We start from the raw sequence: 21,991 nt of genomic DNA on the forward strand, positions 1-21,991 counted from the left end.
TTCAGGATTTACCTATTAGTGGAGACAAGACAGTAACCGAATAACGGATTTTTCTTTGTGCACATAAATATTGCAGAAAAGCACTCATACGTTATCAAAATCAGGCTCTCTAAAAAATCGCTTCTGATTGCTGTTGGAGGTTATGTGAATTCAACAAATAGGATTTTATGAGCATAGGTTAGGTACGTTGCAAAATAGAAACCATGTGATAAATAATGTACTGAATTTTGGAATTTAGGAATAAATATTTATTATTTTTTAATGATAGCATTTAAAGATTTTTTAATTTATAATTAATATTTGTATAAGATATGTATATACACATACAGAGGAATACTTATCTCTTCCTGATTTAATAATTTTGTAAATAAATTGGTACTTTGAAAAGATGATTTGAATCTTTTTGAAAGATCAAACATTAATAAATGCCAATGCAGGCTACATTTAATGTTGAATGCTATTTTCCGCTTAATTTTAATTAATCCATTTCTTTTACATTCAGCTGCATGTAGGCATATACACACATACATACGTACATAGGCATGTATGTACTTATAATACGTTGTGCAATATTTATTTGGAAGACTCTTTATATTTCAATGCCTGCACAAAGAACCGTAGCATGAAGGTTATTATTTGTTTTATCAAAATGTCGCGGTAAAAAAATTTATATTGGTTTAAGCCTCAATTTAAATCTATAAAATAAAGCACTGTCAGTAGTAACTTTGAAATATATGTATATCGGTTTGGCTTCACATTCAAGAACGGAAAAAAAATTGAATATAATTCGAATTTCTTAAACGTTACTATTCTTATTAAGTTGTCTGAGTATGTCAATAACTGCACGAAAATATGATCTAAAAATTTGGTGTAATAGGTGAAATGATCAGAGTAAGAAAGAGGAGGGAAATCGATCTCTAAGATGCTAATAAATATTTAATTTCAATTATTTGACTAATGTAAGGATAAACAGATAAGGTGAAAATTAGCAAAAACAATACTTTAACTGGAGAGATAGTTTATGGAATCTTTTTGTATATATATCTTTTTTAATTTTGTAATGGCAGAGCAATGAAAGGTTGCCTTTATGGGAGTTAAATCATCAAATCATTAAATCATAAAACATGGCCTTCGTAGGATAACGTTTTAAGGTGCGCCCAGCTTAAACAAATTTGAAAAAATAACCGAAAATTTACAGAAAATTTACAAATTTTATATATTAAAGATTTTAAGTGATGTGTTTGTAATTTGCTTGCTTCTAACTGCAGTACTTAAGTAAAATAATAATAATTTAGGAAATAAATAATAAACCCACAATACAAGCTCGTCATCGGAAGTCATTTGATGTCACCGAATGCATCAACAACACTAAACAGCGTTATAAGTTCCCTTAGAAGGCCATAAAAAAATGCTTTAAAAACAATCTCACCATTAATAACAACTAAAAGTGAATATAAGTGTATGTACTCAGTACGTACACAATTTGCAAAGTACAAATGAAAGGTTTGCATTTAACGTTTTTTGCAAACACTAATGGTGTCAGACGCACCTCTTCACATACGTTGAGGCAAAGAGTATTTTGCACTCTTATTTCTGGGATTGAAATCCAACTTTCGCAAAGCGATTGGAAAAAAGGTTCACTCCACCCTAATGTGCATACATACTGCATATATATATATATAAATTATAGGATTTCTTCTCCAGAATTTCCTTATTTCGGGCTGTTCGTATTTCCGGTAACAGTTAAACCAGGGGCCGAACTGTTAGAGTTGCTTTGAGGAAGAGACGTATCTTGATCGTTGCTGCTAAGGCACAAAGACATCATGGGACACACATAATCGGTCCAGTCCACATCACTATTTCCTTTATTGCTTTTTCTTCGTTTTAGTGAGAACTGCGTCTTCTTTGGAGGTTTAATTTTAGATGTTATTGTGAGTGGTTGATACCCAGGTGCCGACTCGGCGTCACGCTTGATTTGTATTACATCACGACCAAGAAGTTCTTTGAAATGTGTGGCCAAATGGCTATTAGAGAAAATAATCGACCATTATATATACGCACACTAACAAACTGTTATGCCAATTATTGATTTCAAATTTTAGCATAACATTTACAGTCTGTCTAATATAAGCGTGGCCGCCAGAACTTGGAAACTATTAGACGAACTCGATTCTAACAAACTGGATTAAACGCAATATATTCAATAAAGTGTTAAGTTGCTACCATTGGCTATAAGGGCTTCACATCTTCATTACACTTTTTTTAATTTCTGCGCAAGCTGTTAAGGTAATCGGCTCCAAATCAGTCTACTTTTTTATAACGGGTCACTAAATTTGCATTTTATTGCAATGTTCTATTAGACAGACTGTATTTATGAGTATTAAATTGCTCTTACCGACGTAATAAAGTTTTACTGGGAGGAATACTCAGCAAATCAGCTAATAGGTCGGCGGTGAAGCGATGCTCATAAAGCATCAATGCGCCATGCACACCAGCACCACGTAAATTGGGTGCATACTCAGATAAGTCTGCGACACGTAACCATTCCATCACCCGATGTGCGGTCCACAAAGCAATGTTTTCACTACTTTCTTCCAAAGACTTCTCATCCTCCTCTAATGATTGTTCATCTGCTTCTGAAACGGGACGTGCGGACTTGGCTGAGCGTCGTATGAGACACTCAGCGTTCCATTCTATTTCGCGCATGCATTGTATACCGCAACGCAAAGATGCTATGTGTAAATAGGAATAAACATGCAACTGCGCCAGCTCCTCCATGGTGAGGCGATGTAGCATGCGCCCATCGACTTTGGCTATCAAAAAGGGGTCTTTATATTGCGGCAATCCAATGTCATCTAGCCAACGCATGACCCAACTAACGTCGAGATGTGCAGCTTTTAAAGCTAGTGGATCCTCTTCTTTTCCTGTGAGTTCATCAATGGCAAGCTGTATTTTTTTGCGATGCAATGAGGACTTCAGGTTTAGCTCACGTTCTATATCCACTGGAGAGACGGTGAAAAAACATATAGTCGTATTGGCTTTTAACCACTTTCTAAATTTGAAGTAAAAATTTATATATGATTATATAAACTACTTAAAATAATTTACATGCCTACAATCTTCAGCATAACAACCAAGACCAAGATCACTCAACCAATTGCATACTTCCTGCGGCGACCATTCTGTATAACCTTTTGATGAGGTTGATAGTTGGGCAGATTGTGTGGTCCATTCAATGCGCCCACCTGCAGTGGCACGAGTAACACCACCTCGCTTGAACTCTGCTTCGGCGCTCTCTAGTGCTGGCAGTTCCAAGTTTCCGCTGTTGCTTCGCCTCAATTTTCCGAAAATGCCTCTTAAACCTTTGGCCGACCTTTCTCGAAAGTTTGGTGATGGTGTAGAGTTTGTATTCGAAACAATACTTCCGTACATAAGGTCCACGCGCATATCTGTTGCATCATTTTCTGCACCCAAATATGTGCACTTCGAATCCTCAATAAGAATTTTTTCATTGGATGCAAATGCCACGTTACGTTGACGTTGCATATTTGCATTTCCGTCAAACGAGCGATTACATCCCAAATTACCCATATTATTGTGGTTGTTGTTATTATTGTTACTGTGTTTAGTATTATGAGCTCGTGGTAGACTGTGGTATTGTGGATGTATCTGGTGGTGCAATGAAGTCGTAGGGGTTTTAGGAGATCCAACACTTCCCGAGCCATTGAAGTTTAACTGATTCAAGTTACCCATGCTACCGAAAGGTGGCCCCTTATATGGTATTAAAGCCTTTTTATTGCCAATATTATTTTCAATTTGATTTTCTAGTCCACGTAACTCTACGTTCTCGCGCTCCAAAGCAGCACGATGAAGCTTTAATTCGCAAAGAGCTGACATCAACTCAAATTTTTGGGTTTCCAGTGTAGATCTTGAAAGCATTTGGCGCTGTAACTGTTCTTCACGCTCGCTTAATAATTGTGTTTTTTCGTTAAGTAGCCCCTCCAGTTCTAAAATTTTGTTAGTTTGCGTGGAAACGCGGTCAGCCAGCAATTGATACTGCGCAGCTAACTCTTCCTTGTCCCGCTGTAACCGTCTTAACCGCTCATCCGTATCTTGCCGTGGAATATGCGTCTCTAACCAATCGCTAATAACCGCCGCAATAGCTGGGTCTGGTGCAGGCGCGGCTAATCCCACCTAACACATTTATGTTCTGTATTACTTTTGTCTGCATATGTTGCATATTATCACTTTTTCTCACCTGTTGTAACGCTAAAGCTAAAGTTTTAGCGGTAGAAACTACATTAGTTGCAGATATTAAGTTACGTTCAGCGAGAGCCGCTGTATTGGATGTAATTAGAGACTTCACCCCATCGCCAGATCCACTAGCGTTAACATTGTTATTCCCAGATATTATACCGTCCATTTGCAGGAGCGCTGCTTCCAACATTTTACTTGCATCAGTAGCGGCTCCGACGGAAGTTGTTGCTGTTGTATTTGCAGTTTGGATTCCTTGTGGCATTTTCCCAGCATTTATTCCATGCATAATAACTTTTTTAATGCCTTATTTTTATTTTTTTTTTGTGTGTGCAAATATTTGTTTTTTTTTCACTGCTTGGAACGAATGTCTTTCGGTTCACTTGTCTGCTGGTATTCTATTTTTATTCAGAGTCCCTGTTTTCCACATCCGCCTACCTTTCTTAGTGGGCGTAATAATAAGATCTCCTCGCTTTTAGGTCGTCAAAGTCTCTACGGCACTAAAAACGTGTGTCACTAATTAATATACTTGTTCGCCAGTAGATATTTATATTAATTTACACTTTTTCGATGAAATTTACATAAAAACAAAAGAAAATTAAAAATGTTGAAGCAAAGTAAGAAGAAAAGAAAGCAACAAGAATAGTTTTAACAGAGAACGTAAATTCATATGAATTCATATGAATTTACGTTCTCTGGTTTTAAGCGATGGACCATAGATGCCAGACGGTTTGGCTAAAACCAACTAATTTCTATAGAAAAGCCAGTACTAAAGCAGAAAGTATAATTCAACACACAAATTCTAACTTCGATATTTGAGTTGATTAGATATCTTAACAACCGGTTTTAACTGTTTCATATGTATGCAGGTGAGCGGTGGATTTTAAATCTGAATAATTTTATGAGAAACATTGAAATCTTAACGATCTAGTTATGTAATGCAAAAATATTTTGCTTACACATTAAAAGAAAATATAGAAATATGGCCAAGAATGAATGCAACACTGTGGGATAAATTTACTCGTTACTTTATCCATTTGTAACGAACAAATTATTCATTTCTTTATCGACATTTATTAAAAAAACCGTCTGCGCTTTCTGAATTTATTAAGCTGCCTTTTAGCGATTTATATTTTCAGTTGAACTTTTTCCCAAATTTATTTAAATTTGCAAAATACTAAAGTATCCCAATTGATTTGCTGCAACGAAGCAATATAATTGAATAATTCAAGGTGCCGCAAAATATAGAAAAGGTGTGTGAAAAGTAAGTAAAAAAGAGGCTGAAATTGATAAAATGAATCCCAAATGATTTTCGGTGGTCTACTGATAAATCTGAATTATTGGCAGCCAATCTGATATTTGCTAAGGTGGTGCCGTGATATCACTAGCTGTATTCGTCACATATCTGATTATAGATATAGCTTTTGTAATAAGCGTGGAGTTGATTCATATCCGTCGCCCCAAGTGTATATGATTAGGCACTCTTGGTCTGAAAGTCTGCTTTTCATGGTTTGTGTGATTCATTCGATTACTTTTACATTGACTTTTCTTTGTGCGGAGGGGCGGGGGGTGCATATATTATATATTTAATAACACTTTTATTAAGGGGGGAGCCTGGTTTATAAGGTCTAAAAATTGCATCTCTTTGCGATTTTGTTTTTTTTTTTGAAAGGAAAAAATTAATTTAGCACTGCAAAGTTTTTTCTATCTTTTAATGAACATTTAAAAAGTATAAAAAAATGTTGTACTGGTTAAAATAAGTTGAAAAAAATATTTAACATAGAAATTAGTAGAGCGCTGCAACGCTGGAGTTTCCAACTGGCGTACAAGATACAGCTCGTAATTATTATATTATCTAAAGCAAAAAATTCAAATGGATTTCTAATTATCATGATTTTTTATTCTAGATGAACTAAGAAAACTGAGAGAAATTCCAAAATTTCAACTTTTTGGAGGTTTTGAAGAAAAAAATGCCTTTCTATAAAAAAAAAATTCACTTCAACTTGGTATAAAAATCTTGAAAATTTTTTTTTTATCTACTGAAGGGAACAAGCTATGATTCATTTCAAAAGGTTCACTAGAATGAAAAAAAATCATGTACGATAATTCAAAGAAATCATAAAAATGAAAAGTCGAGAAAAGAAGATAAAGTTTGTACTATAGCTGTCCGGTAGCGTAACTACCTAACGCTCGCCTACCTGTGGCTTTGTATCTACGGAAATATTGAGAATTAGGCTCTGTAACTTTGTGTGAATATTCTGAAATATATTAGGAATCGCTTAAAACGAAAAAAAAAAAAAAATGATTTTTTTGACCTTATAAACTAGGCTCCCCCCTTAAATCAGTTTTAAAGTTTTTGTAATACCTTTTAATAAACATACATATACAAATATATTATTATTATTATTTGTTAACGAATTAACTATATTAATTACGTTAATATTGAAAAAGAGCATTAGCTCCCAGGACTATCAGATTTATTAAAAAACAGTAGGACTAGAATGCTTGTGTAGAAATAAAATGAATATGTTTGCTCTTATAAACTTACATATATACTAAAAATTAAATACGGAAAATTTATACTTCATTCAAATTCGGGCTCGTATATTTTTTATGAAGCTGTTGATAGCGATTATATTGTCGGATGTAGGGTTTTTTAACAATACAATCCAGTTCTTTTTTAGGTAATGATTTCTGACGTCTACCAAAACGGGGCAATCTTCGAGTATATGGTTTAAAGGGAGAGAACCTCCGCATTGTGCGCAGACTGGAGGTGGCTCCCCGGTCAGAATGTGTTGGTGTGTGTCAATAGCGTGGCCAAGCCGTAGACGGGAGAAATAATTTATTTGTGTTTTCCATACGCCGGTGAGGTATTATCGGGATATATGCTCTCGGTTTACGGTGTTGTTGTTGTTGTTGTAACAGTATCTTCGCCCTGTCAGTGTAGTGTAATCACCGATCGTCTTCGTCTAGCTCATCTAACGGTAGGGCCAGGAAACTAGCTGTTTCGACGGGAGACATCCTGTCGCGGTCCTAATAGCAGTATTTTGGCAGGTCTGCGACCAGACAGGCGCAGCATAGTTAAGAACCTTTGAAAGTCGACAGCAACATTTCTTTGTCTTTGCCCCAAGTGCTGCCGGCAAGCGACTTGAGGACCTTGTTGCGATTCTGTACTCTCGTTGCGATAGCGGTTGTGTGCGCGGAGAAGGAGAGCAAGCTGTCAAAGGTGACTCCCAATATTTTGGGGTTATTTACCGTCGGTATTGGGGTATCATCGACGTGTACCTGAAGTTGCAGCTTGACCTCCTTTGTCCAGGTGGTAAAAAGGGTCGCCGTGGATTTAGTGGGAGAGAGTTTTAAGTTTCTCGCAGTGACGAAGCGAGAAAGGCGGGCGAGGTAGTCCTTTACTTTGGTGCATAGACCATCAATGTCATTGCCCGACGCCATTATAGTGAGGCTCCCTCTGGTGGCTGGGGGAGTTTTGAAATGTAAAAATTAAAAAGCAAGGGTGAAAGGACACCACCCTGCGGTATTCCTAATAATATATATATATATATATATATATATTACCTGAGTGGTCTTCACTCGTCGGTGATATTTCGAGACCAAACGTCAAAACAGAGAAAAATAAAGCAGGAATACGGAGGGTGGTGTCCTTTCACCCTTGCTTTTTAGTTCGCGGTCCACCTCTTTCAGCACTGTCGGGAGTGTCGACTGTAAAATTTCATCTAGTAGCGTGGCGTGGCTGACTGTATCGAAAGCCTTTTGTAGATCAAACGGTACTAGGACAGTCCTCTCGCAGGGGCGGTTTTGGTTTAGTCCGCGGTTTACCTGGGTGTTTATGATGGTGAGTGCCGTGGTGGTGCTGTGCACCCTTCGGAAACCGTGCTGGTGTGAGGCTGGAGTCAGGTGTTCTGTGAGGAGTGGGAGTAGTTAGGAGAGTTATCGGACGATAGGACTCCCCTTGGCTGGCGGGTTTCCCAGGCTTCAGTAGTGGGACTACTCTCCCTAATTTCCACTTATCAGGCATGATAAGTGTGGCCATAGACAGGTTGAAGACCTTGGTGAGGAATTCTACTCCCAGTGGACCCAGCTTTTTCAACATCAGCATGTTTAGTCCGTTAGGGCCAATGGCTTTAGATGGTTTCATGTGTTTGATGGCCCCCTGAACCTCGTCGCTAGAGAAAGCAAGCGGTGCACTGTTGTATGACGTTTGGATCTGTCGACCGGAGGATGCAGTACAAATTGCCGGCTAAAGTAGTTCGCGCATCTCTTCGGATCCGACGAAGTACGACCATTGAAGGTGATATCCACCTTGTTGTTGTGTTTCGTCGGGTTCGACAGGGGCCTTACGGTGGACTAGAGCTTGCTCACACCAGAGGTGAAGTTACAGGACTTCAGATGCTCTACCCATTTAGTCCGCTTGTGTTGGGTTACCAGTTGCCGGATCTCCGACTTGAGATCCTTTATTCGAGGATCCCCGGGATCGGCCTGGCGTAGGCGGTCACGCTCGTTCGCCAGAACAGCTGCTTCAGCTGGGAAATTGGGACGTAAGTTCCGGATCCGTCCAGCGGGTATGAAGCGAGCCGCGGCGGCTGTAATCGCCTTTCGGAATGCGCGTGCGCCTGCGCGCACATCGGTGGGAATGGGTAGGGCGCCGAAGATGTCCTCAGTAAATTCCCCAAATCTGGTCCAATCAGCTTTGTTAAAGTTGATGTATGACCGGTGATCCGCGGAAACAAAGTCGGCAGGTTTCTCGATCGAGGTGATAATGGGCAAGTGGTCTGATGCAAGCGATAGCATAGGTCGCCAGGTTATGCTATTTATCAGACCTGCGCTAGCAATTGTTATGTCAGGCGAGCTGCTGCAATTGCCCACTACCCTGGTGGGGGCGTCGGCGTTTACAGTACTGAATGTCGAATCGTCTATCTGCTCTACCAATAGCTGTCTCCTACGATCATTTGGCAGGCTTGAATGCCAAAGATCGTGATGCGCGTTAAAGCCACCTACTACCAATCGGTTTTCTCCCCTGATGAGCGCACCAATATCAGGAGATATCCTGCCGGGCAGCAGGTGACAGGGGGTATATAAATATTATATATTTCGAGCTCGGCATCGCCTGACCGGACAGCTATACCTTGACATTCTAAGGTGCTGTCCCTGCGGTCGATGCCTTCATCGATGAGACGATATTGCACTGAATGGTGGACTATGAACGCTAGCCCACCACGGTTGTCTCGCTCTTGGTCCTTCTATGCACATTGTAGCCGTCCCTGGTAATCAGGGGGGAGCTAGCGTGCAGTTTTGTCTCCTGGACCGCAGCTATCTTGATACCATACCGGCTCTGAAGTTGACTATTTCATCAATCTTGCTCTTGAGTCCGTTGCAGTTCAGTTGCAATAGCTTGAAGCTTCGCGGGAGTATGGTCGTAACTCGGGGGGTGAGGGATGCGTGATGTTGTCTGCGTTGGTCCTGCTGTGCGTTGCCATACCTTGTGGACCACTCCCTGTGTGTCTTAAGGCCTGAGCAGGCATTGATTGCACCCAACCGAGGTGGAGTTCGGGTGGAGCCGTTTGTGGCAAATGCAGCGGTAAAATACCTCTGGTCCGGGGTTGGTTTCGACGCCAGCCCGGAAGAGAAGTATTTGGAGCAAACTTGCTGCAATGAGTTGCTCCTGTAACAGGGCTAGTTTACTGAGGCGGCAGCCCTTGGTCGGGAAAAATCCGAGTCATTCCAGTAACGTAGAACCGGCTGCCACTACCGGTTTACGGTAGTGTAGTGGTGGTGGGTGTAGTTTAGCCATTCTAATTTCGTTCTGGTGTTGAGATATCGTCTAATTGATGATTTCATACCTCTCTTTTCGCAAGGGGGATCTTTTGTTATCGGTGATGAGGAGGCTTGTTTGGCCGCACTGTCTGCTATCTCGTTCCCGTTCCAAAGTAAACGTAAGGTAGCCTTCTTGCCAATGAGCGTATCTCTTATTCTACTAAAGGTGAATGAATTGGTTAGAGGGTTTAGAACTGCTTTTAGGACGGATTTGTATTCGGTGCATATAAGGGTTTTACGATCGTTTTCCAAAGCCTTATAGCGTGACAAATGCTGACTGCTTCTGCGGTAAATACAGATGCGTAGTCCGGCAAAGTTTGCACCCGTAGGGTGTCGCTGTTTGTGTCAATCACTGCAAATCTGGCTGGTACATTATCGGATTTTGAACCATCTGTGAACCACAAAGACCAATTGTTAGCTTCAAAGTATGTCTTGCGCTCTTGAAACATAGAAAGGAGAGCTTCGGGTGATGCAGTTTTTTTTGTGAATTTGGATAAGTTGAGGCGGCAGGATACTTTCGTTATCTCCCATTCAGGGTTTTTTGCTTGGTAGTTCACCACCGGATTGGACAACTCTCGCTTGTTGACTATTCCAAGTATTTTAAGCATAACAGAAGAAGCTATTATATTAGGTTTATATTGGATCGGTTTATATTTGAGATGCCCTTGTCGATGTTGTTGTTGTTGTAACAGTCCTTTTCGATGATTGAGTTAGATATACTGTTTACTAGACAGGGTTTACTGGGGCGGCAGCCCTTGGTCGGGAAAAACCCGAGTCATTCCGGCAACGTGGAACCGGCTGCATGGGAATGCTCCCAGTCATGGAGCATAACAAACTGCTCAGCAAGCAGTTCCTGCTGGGATGTTACCGCAGGTTTCACCCCTGCAGACATCTGCTTGAGCCTGAGCCGCCTCCCAGGCACGTAAGGAGACATCTCTTAGACTACGCTGACGAAATCCAGGACGAAACTGACCGCAATCTACTGGACCTGACAGTATTTAGACAGTCAATAAACGACATTCACCGGGAGACCGTCACCACCTTCTAAGCTCCCGTCCTGTGAATGCCGTAATCGGAGTCCAACCACCACCTACAGCAGATGAAGAGCTCCAGCTTCCTCGTGAGACACGTGTAACACTGGCACAATTACGTTCTGGATATTGTAGCAGGTTAAACTCCTACTTATCCAGAATCGACCCCGACATACCAAACATATGTCCGGCATTAGAAGGCACCCCGCACGACACTAATCACATTTTCACATGCCCCCTAAAACCGACTCATTTAACACCCCTCTCCCTCTGGACCCATAGACGAAGATGACAGGTGATATACCCGACACTGGCGGGGCTTCTATTACTGTTAACAAACAAACAAACAAACAATGATTGAGTTGGATGAGAAAAAAAGTTTAGGGATGAGTCTCGCTTGAATATGATGTATTCTTTCTTCAATTGTTGGTATGCCAGCCTCTGCTAAAAGGATTTTTATTGTAGTTGTGCGAAGATCAATAATACTTATTCGCGCCGCTTGGTGATATACCGGCCTGAAGATGTTTAAAGCCGATTTTGGGGAGATCCCAAAAAGGAAAGGCCCGTAGTCGATTTTGCTTAGTGTAAGTGTTTTGGTTAAGTATATAAGAGTATTAATGTGTGCATGACATTTCCTACTTGCAAGGTATGTAATAATGTGTAGTCTGGCAGATATGCTTTTTTTAGATTGATTAGAGAAATGTAATACCTAATATTTTCATATTTTGTACGTTTATAATTTCTATATTATTTATAGCTAATCCAAGATTGTGGAAATCGAACAAATATTTCCTACACATATAAAAATGTTTTGATTTTTCTAAGAATATCTTGGCTCCAGAATAATCACCCCTTTCCAAGATGTCCTGTATTAAATTTTTGAAAACTGGTTCGTTTCAACATTATAGTTCCTTTTGCAGAGTATGTATAAATCATCTGCATAAAGACAGTGATCTACCAGACTATTGGATTTTATAGTATCGCTTACTTCATTAAAGGCGATGTTCACGAGGACGACAGATAAAGGAGATCCCTGAGGTATTCCCTTTTTCTAAAGTATAAATGTCGGAAAATGTATTTTGAATTCTTACACGAAATTTTCGATTTTTTAGAAAAGTCTTGACAAAGTAGGGTATTTTAAGTCACACTCCCCATAAGTAAAGGCCATTTAGAATTACATGAAGCCAATTCGCGCAAATGCTTTCTCAAAGTCAAGCGAAAGGATGGAGATGTGATTCCGGGCTGAAACGGCTTTCGTGGGAAAGTAGTCAATGTGAAGGAGAACATAAATAGTGAGATTGTAATATCTATTGAATTGAAAATGTAATTATACCCTGACTTTATAAAAGTCTACATTCAACTTCTGTTCTATAACTTTTTTCCAAACCAAATTCTTCATATACATCCACAAACAACGAACTTGAATTCCATAGAGCATCTGTGGATTGCGCCCTGAAAGAATATCCGCCTCTGTGATATAACAAACAAAGAAATGTCGAAAAATCCTCTTAAAAAGAATCTGTGGCCTGGGTTTGGTCTATTTAAAATCGCATCCAAAAATTAAAATAAGTAGTAAAGTAAAGTGTAATGGTTTATATATATATTTTTTTGTTATTATTTCCAAATACTTTATCTTTGAGTCTCCTGCTAAATTCTTCAATACTACTCAGGCAATGCACATGTTCCGATTATTTAATTGTGTACTTATTTATATTATTTAACTATTGAGTATGTAAAAAACGATATTTCAACGAGTTTTGAAATTTGCTATGTGTAATATTGTTGTTTTGGCGGCCGCCGTAGCCGAATGGGTTGGTGCGTGACTACCATTCAGAATTCACAGAGAGAACGTTGGTTCGAATCTCCGTGAAACCCAAAAATTAAAGAAAAAGAAAAACATTTTTCTAATAGCGGTCGCCTCTCGGCAGGCAATGGCAAACCTCCGAGTGTATTTCTGCCATGAAAAAGCTCCTCATAAAAATATCTACCGTTCGGTGTCGGCTGGAAACTGTAGGTCCCTCCATTTGTGGAACAACGTCAATGCACGCCACAAATACGAGGAGGAGCTCGGCCAAACACCCAAAAAGGGTGTACGCGCCAATTATATATATATATATAATATTGTTATTTTCATTCCCTTATAATTTATTAATTTTACTTATGAATCATTTAATTACAGCTCTTACGTGTGAATCAAAATGTCTGCGGAGTCGCATGCCGAAGTTGGTATACATGATGAAGACATTCACGACAGTACCTACCAGCCTCCACCGGAAAAGACTATTGAGGAAATAATGTCTGTTGATCAAGAGGATGAAAGTTTGCGCCGCTATAAAGAGGCCTTGCTGGGTGCCGCACAAGCGGAAAAAATTATTGTCGGTATGATATGGCTAAAAGGAAAACAACATTACGAATATGTCCATTAAAATTGTTGTATTGTTCAATTGTTTAATATTTCAGATGCAAATGATCAGCGCAAAGTGATCGTTAAGAAATTGGCTTTAGTAGTTGAAGGTCACGATGATATGGAGTTGGATTTAACTGGCGATTTAAGTCAACTTAAGAAACAGGTATGACGAAAGTAATATTGATTCCCATGGCAGCCGGTTCTACGTTACCGGAATGACTAGGGTTTTTCCCGACCAAGGGCTGCCGCCCCAGTATACTAGCCCTGTCTAGTGAACAGCATATCACCCCTGCCCTTACGTCACAGGAGCAAATCCTCGTAGCAATCCTGCTCCAAATGCTTCTCCTCAGGGCTGGAATCGAATCCAACCCTGGGCCAGAGGTATTCTATTGCTGCGTCTGCCATAAACGGCTTCACCCGATCTCCACCTCGGTTAGGTGTAACAAGTGCAACGGGTGGAGCCACCTTAAGACCTGTTCAGGCTTTAAGACACATAGGGAGTGGTCCACACGGTATGTGGCCACGTGTTGCTCCCGCCAGCAGGCGTCTGATGCCTCCACGGCTACTACTCCCCCTGATAGGCTGGCACTACCAACCGCCACCACAACCCACACCTCCACGGTAAGGAGCCTATCGGAGCAACACAACTCCCCCGACTTAACCCATCCCCTTCCTTCCTGCTCCAACCCCAGTGCAGGGACAAACCAGCAGCTCCTGGTCTCCCGCACAATCTGTTCCGTGTGTCAGATCGTAATACCTCGGAATCTGGTATCAGTCCAATGCAATTCTTGCAATGGCTAGTACCATTTTCGGAGATGTTCCGGCCTGCGCACAACCCGTGAGTGGACAACTGCCTACGTTGCCCCCTGCTGCAGAGCTCTGCACCCGCTACCGCCTCCTGAGGCGCGGCCGCTCACCACCATCAGGCCGCAACAACCACAGCGGATTGCGCAGCAGGTCCAACGTAGACAACCCCACGCGTCCCTCACCCACCGAGTTACAACGACATTACCGAGAAGCTTGAAGCTTCTACAATTCAACTGCAACGGACTCACAACCAAGGTTGACGAGATAGTTGACTTCATGAGCCAACACAGTATCAAAATAGCTGTGGTCCAGGCATTCAAGCCTGCCAAATGATCGTAGGGGACAGCAATTGGCAGAGCAGATAGACGATTCGACATTCAGCACTGTGAACGACAACGCCCCCACCAGGGTAGTGGGATATTTCAGCAGCTCGCCTGACCTAACAATAGCTAGCGCGGGTCTGATAAATAGCATAACGTGGCGACCTATGCTATCGCTTGCATCAGACCACCTGCTCATTATCGTCTCGATTGAGAGACCTGCCAACTTTGTTTCCGCGAACCACCGGCCCTATTTTAACTTTAAAAAAGCTAATTGGGCCGGCTTCACGGAATTCTTCGAGGACACCTTCGCCGCTCTTCCCATCCCCACTGATATGCGCGTAGGCGAACGCGCATTCCGCAAGGTGCTCACAGCTGCTGCGGCTCGCTTCATTCCAGCTGGAAGTTTTAAGGACATTCGTCTCCCTGTCCCAGCCGAAGCAGCCAGCTTGGCAAACGAGCGTGACCACCTACGCCAGGCCGATCCCGGGGATCCCCGCATAAGGGATCTCAATTTGGAGATCCGACAACTGCTAAATCAACACAAGCGGACTAAATGGGTTGAGTACCTGACCTCACCTCTGGTGTGAGTAAGCACTGGTCCACCGTTAGGTCCCTGTCGAAGCCGACGAAGCACAATGACAAAGTGGCTATCACCTTCAACGGTTGCACTTCGTCGTATTTTAGCCGGCTTTTTATACTGCATCCTCCGGCCGACAGAACCAAGCGTCGTGCTACCAGAAGGCTGCACAAACTGACGAACGACAGTGCGCCACTTGCTTTCTCCGGTGATGAGGGTCAGGGGGCCATCAACAAATCAAAAACATCAAAAGCCATTGGCCCTGACGGACTAAACGCGCTGATGCTGAAGCATCTGGCACCTTTGGGAGTAGGTTTTCTCACAAGGGTCTTCAACCTGTCCTTGGCCACTCTCATCATCCCTGACAAGTGGAAAGCAGGGAGAGTGGTCCCATTACTGAAACCTGGGAAACCCGCCAACCAAGGGGAATCTTATCTTCCGATAACTCTCCTTTCCCCAGTAGTGAAGACACTTGAAGCCCTCCTACTCCCACTCTTCACGAAACACCTGGCCCCAGCCCCACATCAGCACGGATTCCGACGATTGCATAGCAGCACCACTGCACTCACCGCCATAAACGCCCAGATAAACCGCGGGCTTAACCAAAACCGCCCCTGCGAGAGGACTGTCCTAGTAGCGTTGGACCTGAAGAAGGCTTTCGACACAGTCAGCCATTCCACGCTCCTAGATGATATTTATCAGTCTACACTCCCGCCAGGGCTGAAGAGGTGGTCCGAAAACTACCTGAGCGGTCGGCACTCGTCAGTGATTTTTCGAGATCAAACATCAAAGCAAAGGAAGATTAAGCAAGGTGTACCGCAGGGTGGTGTCCTTTCTCCCTTGCTGTTCAACTTCTATATCTCGAAGCTCCCCCAACCACCAGCGGGAGTTACCCTGATCTCATACGCTGACGACTGTACGATAATGGCGTCGGGCAATGACATCGATGGCCTGTGTTCCAAAGTGAACAACTACCTCACCGACCTTTCTCGCTTTTTCACTGCGAGGAATCTCCAACTTTCCCCCACCAAGTCCACGGCGACCCTCTTTACCACCTGGACTGACCTCCTTTGTGCTGTCCCTTAAGGTAAAAGTCGACGACACCAATTCCGACGGTAAACAACTCCAAAATTTTGGGTGTAACCTTTGACAACTTGCTCTCCTTCTCTGCGCACACTTGCGCAAATGGTCGGCCGGTTCTGAACTATGCTGCGCCTGTCTGGTCGTAGTGGATAAAGCTACAGACATGTCAAAATACTGCCATTCGGACAGCGACCGGTTGCCTCCTGATGTCCTCCATTTAACACCTGCATAACGAGGCACAAATGCTCACAGTAATGGAGCATAACAAACTGCTCAGCAAGCAGTTCCTGCTTGGATGTTACCACAGGTTTCACCCCTGCAGACACCTGCTTGAGCCTGAGCCGCCTCCACGTCAGGAGACACCTTTTAGACTACGCTGACGAAATCCAGGACAAAACTGACCGCAACCTACTGGACCGGACAGTATTTAGACAGTTCAAAAACGACATCCACCGGGAGACCGTCACCACCTTCATGAACTCCCGTCCTGTGAATGCCGTAATCGGAGTCCAACCACCACCTATTGCAGACGAAGAGCTCCAGCTTCCCCGTGAGACTCGTGTAACACTGGCACAATTACGTTCTGGATACTGTAGCAGGTTAAACTCCTACATACTACATCCTACATTGACCCCGACATTCCAAACACATGTCCGCCATGTGAAGGTACCCCGCACGACACTAACCACCTCTTCACATGCTCCCTAAAACCGACTCATCTAACACCCCTCTCCCTCTGGACCCAACCTGTCGAAACAGCATGTTTCCTGGGCCTACCCCTAGATGAGCTAGACGAAGACGACCGGTGATATGCCCTACACTGACGGGGCTACCATTACTGTTAAAACAACAACAACAAAGTATTATTGATCTGTGTGCAATGCAATTTGCCCTTGTATAGATGAAGATTCTAGGTGCAAATTCGGATAGTATTTTTTTCAAACTTTTTTTTCAATTAATCCAATCCCAATCCCAAAAAAATCTTATTTCAATTAACTTATTCTTTTTTAATCTGAATTGATTCGCTAAAAGCAGGTGTTTAAGGTTTTAATTTTCCTTCATTTCTTGCTAAGTAAAACCCATTCGCAATAGATATTTCCGCAAGCTTATGATTTTGTAAATGTATTTTCTTTTGTCTTCTCAGGTATTCGTCATTAAAGAAGGTGTTCACTACAAGGTGCGCATAGACTTTATTGTGCAAAGAGAAATCGTTCATGGCCTTAAATATGTACAAAAGACTTACCGAATGGGTGTACCAGGTAAATGTTGACTACAAGTGCATTGTATTTTGTGTTGCATGTCTGGTATTAGTACTCACACATTGTAATATTGTTTGTTAAACTAATTATAAGATCCATGAAAATATTGCATGCACATCAATATAAAAGCAATCTGACAAAAACAACCTAAATACATACTACTAAAAAAATAAATAAATAATTGGAGCTTACAATTCTCCTCCTATTGTGGTGTGCGTCTTGATGTTGTTTCACATATGGATAGGCATGCAGTTTTAAGTGGACTCCGAACGGCAAATGATTTTTATGAAGAGCATGTTTTTTACTACCATAATATACTAAATGACATGGCATTTCTAAGACAATACTTCAGTTTTTGACCTTCAAAAGGGGCCCATCTGGCAGAGGTTAGCGCCCAGTGTACGGATAAGTACAACTATTGGGAAAACTCAAGAGCGATTTTTCCACTTCCACACATCACAATTTAGTTCAATTTGCTAGGTAGTTAACTTAAATTGGCCTGTGCTATTCTCCAACACTTACTTTTCCGTAGATATTTGTTTGTAAATTGCATAATACGTATACAGGGTTGGCCATCTTAAACTGACCCATGTGATTATTAAAAAAATATGGAAAAAGAAACATTTTTTTGTGTTTCATTGTGAAAAACATTTAATTTAGTTCAAGGAGATTCGTTTACATCACTTTTTGAATATGATATCGCGCAAGTGGTCGCCCTTAGCACGTATTTGGATATGTACAGGGTTGGCCATCTTAAACTGACCCATGTGATTATTAAAAAAATATGGAAAAAGAAACATTTTTTTGTGTTTCATTGTGAAAAACATTTAATTTAGTTCAAGGAGATTCGTTTACATCACTTTTTGAATATGATATCGCGCAAGTGGTCGCCCTTAGCTCGTATAGCGTAATGTGCCCGTTTTTCGGCGTTTTCCATAGTTTTGGCCAGCGTCTCGGCCGATATGGCGGCTATTTCCCGTCGGATATTGGCCTTAAGTGCGCCTAGTGTCTTTGGCTTGTTGACGTAAACCTTAGATTTCAAATTACAGTAAAAAGTTATAGGGTTACTCAATGGGTCAGTTTAATATGGCCAACCCTGTATATAAGCATACATTTGGATTACACATCACATATACATATGTATGTACATTTTGCGTTTATTGTTTTAGTGATATGTTGAACTGGTATTTTTAGCATCTGCCTTTCAACCTCTAATCTATGTTTGAATTGATTTTCCCACTGCTTACGATGGATCTGTCAATGTTGTAACTAATTAAATACTAACATTCCTTGTGTGATTGTGTTGTGTTCATGTTTATTTAACTGCAAATTTCACCAAAAGTTGTTGGTAAGACAACCTTATTTCAATGCTTTTTATTTTAGCAACGTGATTTTAGAACAGAAATATTCAACATTATTGTTTACCTTTTTAGTTGATAAAATGACGCATATGGTCGGCTCTTATCCACCGAAAAAAGAAATTCAATTCTACTTAACTCCATCAGAAGAAGCTCCTTCGGGTATTATGGCACGTGGCACATATTCAGTTGCATCGCTGTTCACCGACGACGACAAGCATATACACCTCAAGTGGGATTGGACCTTCGAAATTAAAAAAGATTGGGAGTAAAAATGATGTGCAAAGTATCGGAAGTTATTGCAACTAATTACAACTCATACAGTGTCAAAAGTCAAGGTCACATACAGTTTGACACGTGACAATTTTTCTAACATGATATTCTAAAGCAATTTCAATTTTTACAAAAATCGTATTAACTTTCTTCCTTTAATTTAAGTAAAAAAGTAAGTTCTCTATAAGAATATGAGAGAATTATATTATTAAATGGAAGTCAATTTGCATAACATTTCGTTTAACGTGCGAAAAGGAAAATATTTACTTTGCAAAAAAAAACTTGACTTATCTGCTTTCAAATTGTTTTTGAAGTTATGAGTACACATAAAGCCTCATATTTATTTGATAGGAGTTGTAAAAACAAAGTGCCCCGGTTTTTACATTTGTGCTAAAAACATAGATTTCACTAAGATTACGTAACAGAACGCATTTCAATATTTGTAAAGTTGTATTTAAATATTTTGTGTAAACACTTTAATACTTGAAAATATATATTTTCCCAATTTATACGAATTGCCTGTTGATATATTACTAATAATGTATGAATTCAATTCAGCAAAATTAATTATTCAGTTTTATGTGTCGCTCTTAATCAAAGTATTAATTAATTGCCATATGTGTATGCTATGTTTTTCTTGTTTTCTTAAAATAAACCACTCGGATTAAAAATAAAAGGTTGATGATTTCTTAAACATGCTATAATTTTGTGTATGCAAACTAAAGCTGCATGGATAGCCAGTGAATTAACAATACGACACTTTGAAGAATTTCCAAAGTAATCAAAATGAATGAATGATAGCATTAAATTTGATCAAGTAAATTTTAACTGAAAAAAGCAACCATGCGGTGATCTTTCGGAGAAGAAATTAAATGAGAACAATGATGATGAATAATTCAATATTTATTGTATACCAAAAAAACAAAACAAATGTACTTTATATGTCTTTGTAAAATTTTACAAAAATGTAATATGACTATAAGCAATTTTGGAAATACAGATCTATAACTACTTACATAATATAAATTCCATTAATCCACGATGCAGTGGTACTGTTTCTGGTTTTTTTTTTAAGATACATCCAGTGGGTACAACATCGATTACATTTGCTGTTATATAAATCTTTACAGGAAGTCGGTCGTTAAAGATTTACTGAATGACGCCATATGTATTTTGTTTACCGATATATACATTAGGCCGCACAGTGCGGCCGATTCCCGAAAAGCTGGCCAAAACTCAAAAAATTAAGTAATTGATTAAAAATTTCTTACTCGGGGGTTGTCGGGGTCGCTGATTACGAATTTGATCTTAAAATTTTGAAAATCCACCCCCTTCCACCCCTATTGGCCACCCCCTCACGTGAAATAGCGTGTATTCAAGAACATAATCAAGATGCATGTAAATTTATATATGGAAATTGTAAGGCGGATGAACTTGCAAGAGTCGGTACAACGCTCGATCTCGAACCGGATAAGGCGCTGATACCCATGCCTATAGCCACTTGTAAATTACTTATAGACAGGGAAACCATCAAAAGGTAAATACAATCTGGCAAAACCTCACAACATGCGAACTAAGCAGACAGACATGGCCGAACTGGAACAGCGGTCGATCGAAGATCTTGCTAAGATTCAACAGGGAATCTATAAGAAAAATGATAGGTGTATTAACAGGTCATTGTTTAATAGGCAGCCACGCTAGAAGGTTAGGACTACCTTACTTCGATTTCTGTAGAAGCTGTCTAAATACAGAAGAAGAGGAAACAGTCAGACACCTTTTATGTGAGTGTGAAAGCCTAGCTAGGAGAAGGCTGCGCACCCTCGATACAGCATTTCTAACCGATGTAGCGGATATAGCCCATCTAAAACTAACGAAGCTCTGCTCGTTTATTAAAGCAACCGGATGGTTTGAAAGGGAACACGTAGAGTAAGGATAAGCTCCAGTGGTATCACAATGGACCTGCCGAAGGTCTAAGTGTGTCTTACGACTACCACCCTACCTACCTACCTACCTAAATTTATATGTTTTCGGGGTCGCAAGGTAGCAAGTGGTAGCAGCTGAATCTTGTTTTATTCAGTAACCATTACTTTTTTGAGTAACCTTTAATAGGTTTCAAAGCAGCATATGACGGCGTTGTATTACTATACAGTTTGAAAACTCAAGTTTTATAAAAAAAATTGCAAAAAATGTTTCTACGTATTGCTGCAGCTAAAAATTTTGTGTCGAGGTATTGATATGTACTAAAGATTTCTGGTATTTTACTAACCTTCCGAAGATGATTCCATTTGGTTTTGTTCAATTTACTCCATTACAAAATCTTTCAAATGTGTACAACTTTCACTATTCATCGACAGTAATACGATGCTCAAACGAAGGCCACGTTGCGACTGAAAATACAGAGGATACTTAGGGTACAGGACGTTGCTATGAACGGTTTTCACTACTCAAGGCATTACTGTAGCCAACCCAAAGACAAAAAAACTCTATCTAGAAACTTTTTTTTTCGACTTTTGGCCAGCTTTTTGGGAATCGGCCGCACTGTGGGCCGGGTCGATTTGTGGGGAGGCAAAAAAATCGCCCATTGCTCTGTGAAAATCATATTCTAGGGATTAAAATAAGAAACTTTGCCGAAGGAACCATACCTCTAAAACTAATTCTGATGTCCCCCAATTTGGGTCGAACTTTTAGTTTCTTTTGTGGGGAGGCAAAAAAATCGCCCATTGGTCTGTGAAAATTATATTCTAGGGATCAAAATAAGAAACTTTGCCGAAGGAACCACACCTCTAAAACGAA

General features: G+C 40.6%; 2 protein-coding genes across 4 annotated transcripts; one reads left to right on the forward strand and one right to left on the reverse strand.

Moving 5' to 3' along the window:
• Nucleotides 1-245: 245 nt before the first annotated feature.
• LOC129243023 (liprin-beta-2) lies at nucleotides 246-4,894 on the reverse strand. The gene is made up of 4 exons (XM_054880051.1): nucleotides 4,259-4,894; nucleotides 3,113-4,194; nucleotides 2,396-3,052; nucleotides 246-2,024 (listed from the first exon to the last, which is right to left on the reverse strand). The coding sequence occupies exons 1-4, from the start codon at nucleotides 4,541-4,543 to the stop codon at nucleotides 1,712-1,714; spliced, it is 2,337 nt and encodes a 778-aa protein (XP_054736026.1). The 5' UTR covers nucleotides 4,544-4,894; the 3' UTR covers nucleotides 246-1,711.
• A 417-nt stretch (nucleotides 4,895-5,311) lies between these two features.
• Nucleotides 5,312-20,218, forward strand: LOC129243024 (rho GDP-dissociation inhibitor 1). 3 transcript variants are annotated; one of them, XM_054880055.1, is made up of 5 exons: nucleotides 5,312-5,518; nucleotides 13,291-13,490; nucleotides 13,572-13,681; nucleotides 17,453-17,567; nucleotides 17,812-18,106. In XM_054880055.1, exons 2-5 carry the CDS (start codon nucleotides 13,310-13,312, stop codon nucleotides 17,823-17,825), a joined length of 420 nt encoding a protein of 139 aa, XP_054736030.1. In that variant the 5' UTR covers nucleotides 5,312-5,518; nucleotides 13,291-13,309; the 3' UTR covers nucleotides 17,826-18,106. The 3 variants fall into 3 exon arrangements, with proteins under 3 accessions (XP_054736030.1, XP_054736028.1, XP_054736029.1); XM_054880053.1 differs by lacking the exon at nucleotides 17,812-18,106 and adding an exon at nucleotides 19,001-20,218 and having other exon boundaries at nucleotides 5,313-5,518; XM_054880054.1 differs by lacking the exon at nucleotides 17,812-18,106 and adding an exon at nucleotides 19,001-20,218 and having other exon boundaries at nucleotides 5,313-5,507.
• Nucleotides 20,219-21,991: the final 1,773 nt, after the last annotated feature.

This window comes from Anastrepha obliqua, chromosome 3, assembly GCF_027943255.1.
Source record: "Anastrepha obliqua isolate idAnaObli1 chromosome 3, idAnaObli1_1.0, whole genome shotgun sequence".
Lineage (NCBI taxonomy): Eukaryota > Metazoa > Arthropoda > Insecta > Diptera > Tephritidae > Anastrepha > Anastrepha obliqua.

Coding starts and splice junctions, on each gene's coding strand:
- LOC129243023 (XM_054880051.1), bottom strand. CDS start 4,543: ATGCATGGAATAAATGCTGGGAAAATGCCACAAGGAATCCAAACTGCA. Junction 3,053..3,112: donor TGTTATGCTGAAGATTGTAG/GCATGTAAATTA, acceptor CTTCAAATTTAG/AAAGTGGTTAAAAGCCAATA. Junction 2,025..2,395: donor AGTAAAACTTTATTACGTCG/GTAAGAGCAATT, acceptor TTTCTCTAATAG/CCATTTGGCCACACATTTCA.
- LOC129243024 (XM_054880053.1), top strand. CDS start 13,310: ATGTCTGCGGAGTCGCATGCCGAAGTTGGTATACATGATGAAGACATT. Junction 13,682..17,452: donor TAAGTCAACTTAAGAAACAG/GTATGACGAAAG, acceptor TTGTCTTCTCAG/GTATTCGTCATTAAAGAAGG. Junction 17,568..19,000: donor TTACCGAATGGGTGTACCAG/GTAAATGTTGAC, acceptor TTACCTTTTTAG/TTGATAAAATGACGCATATG.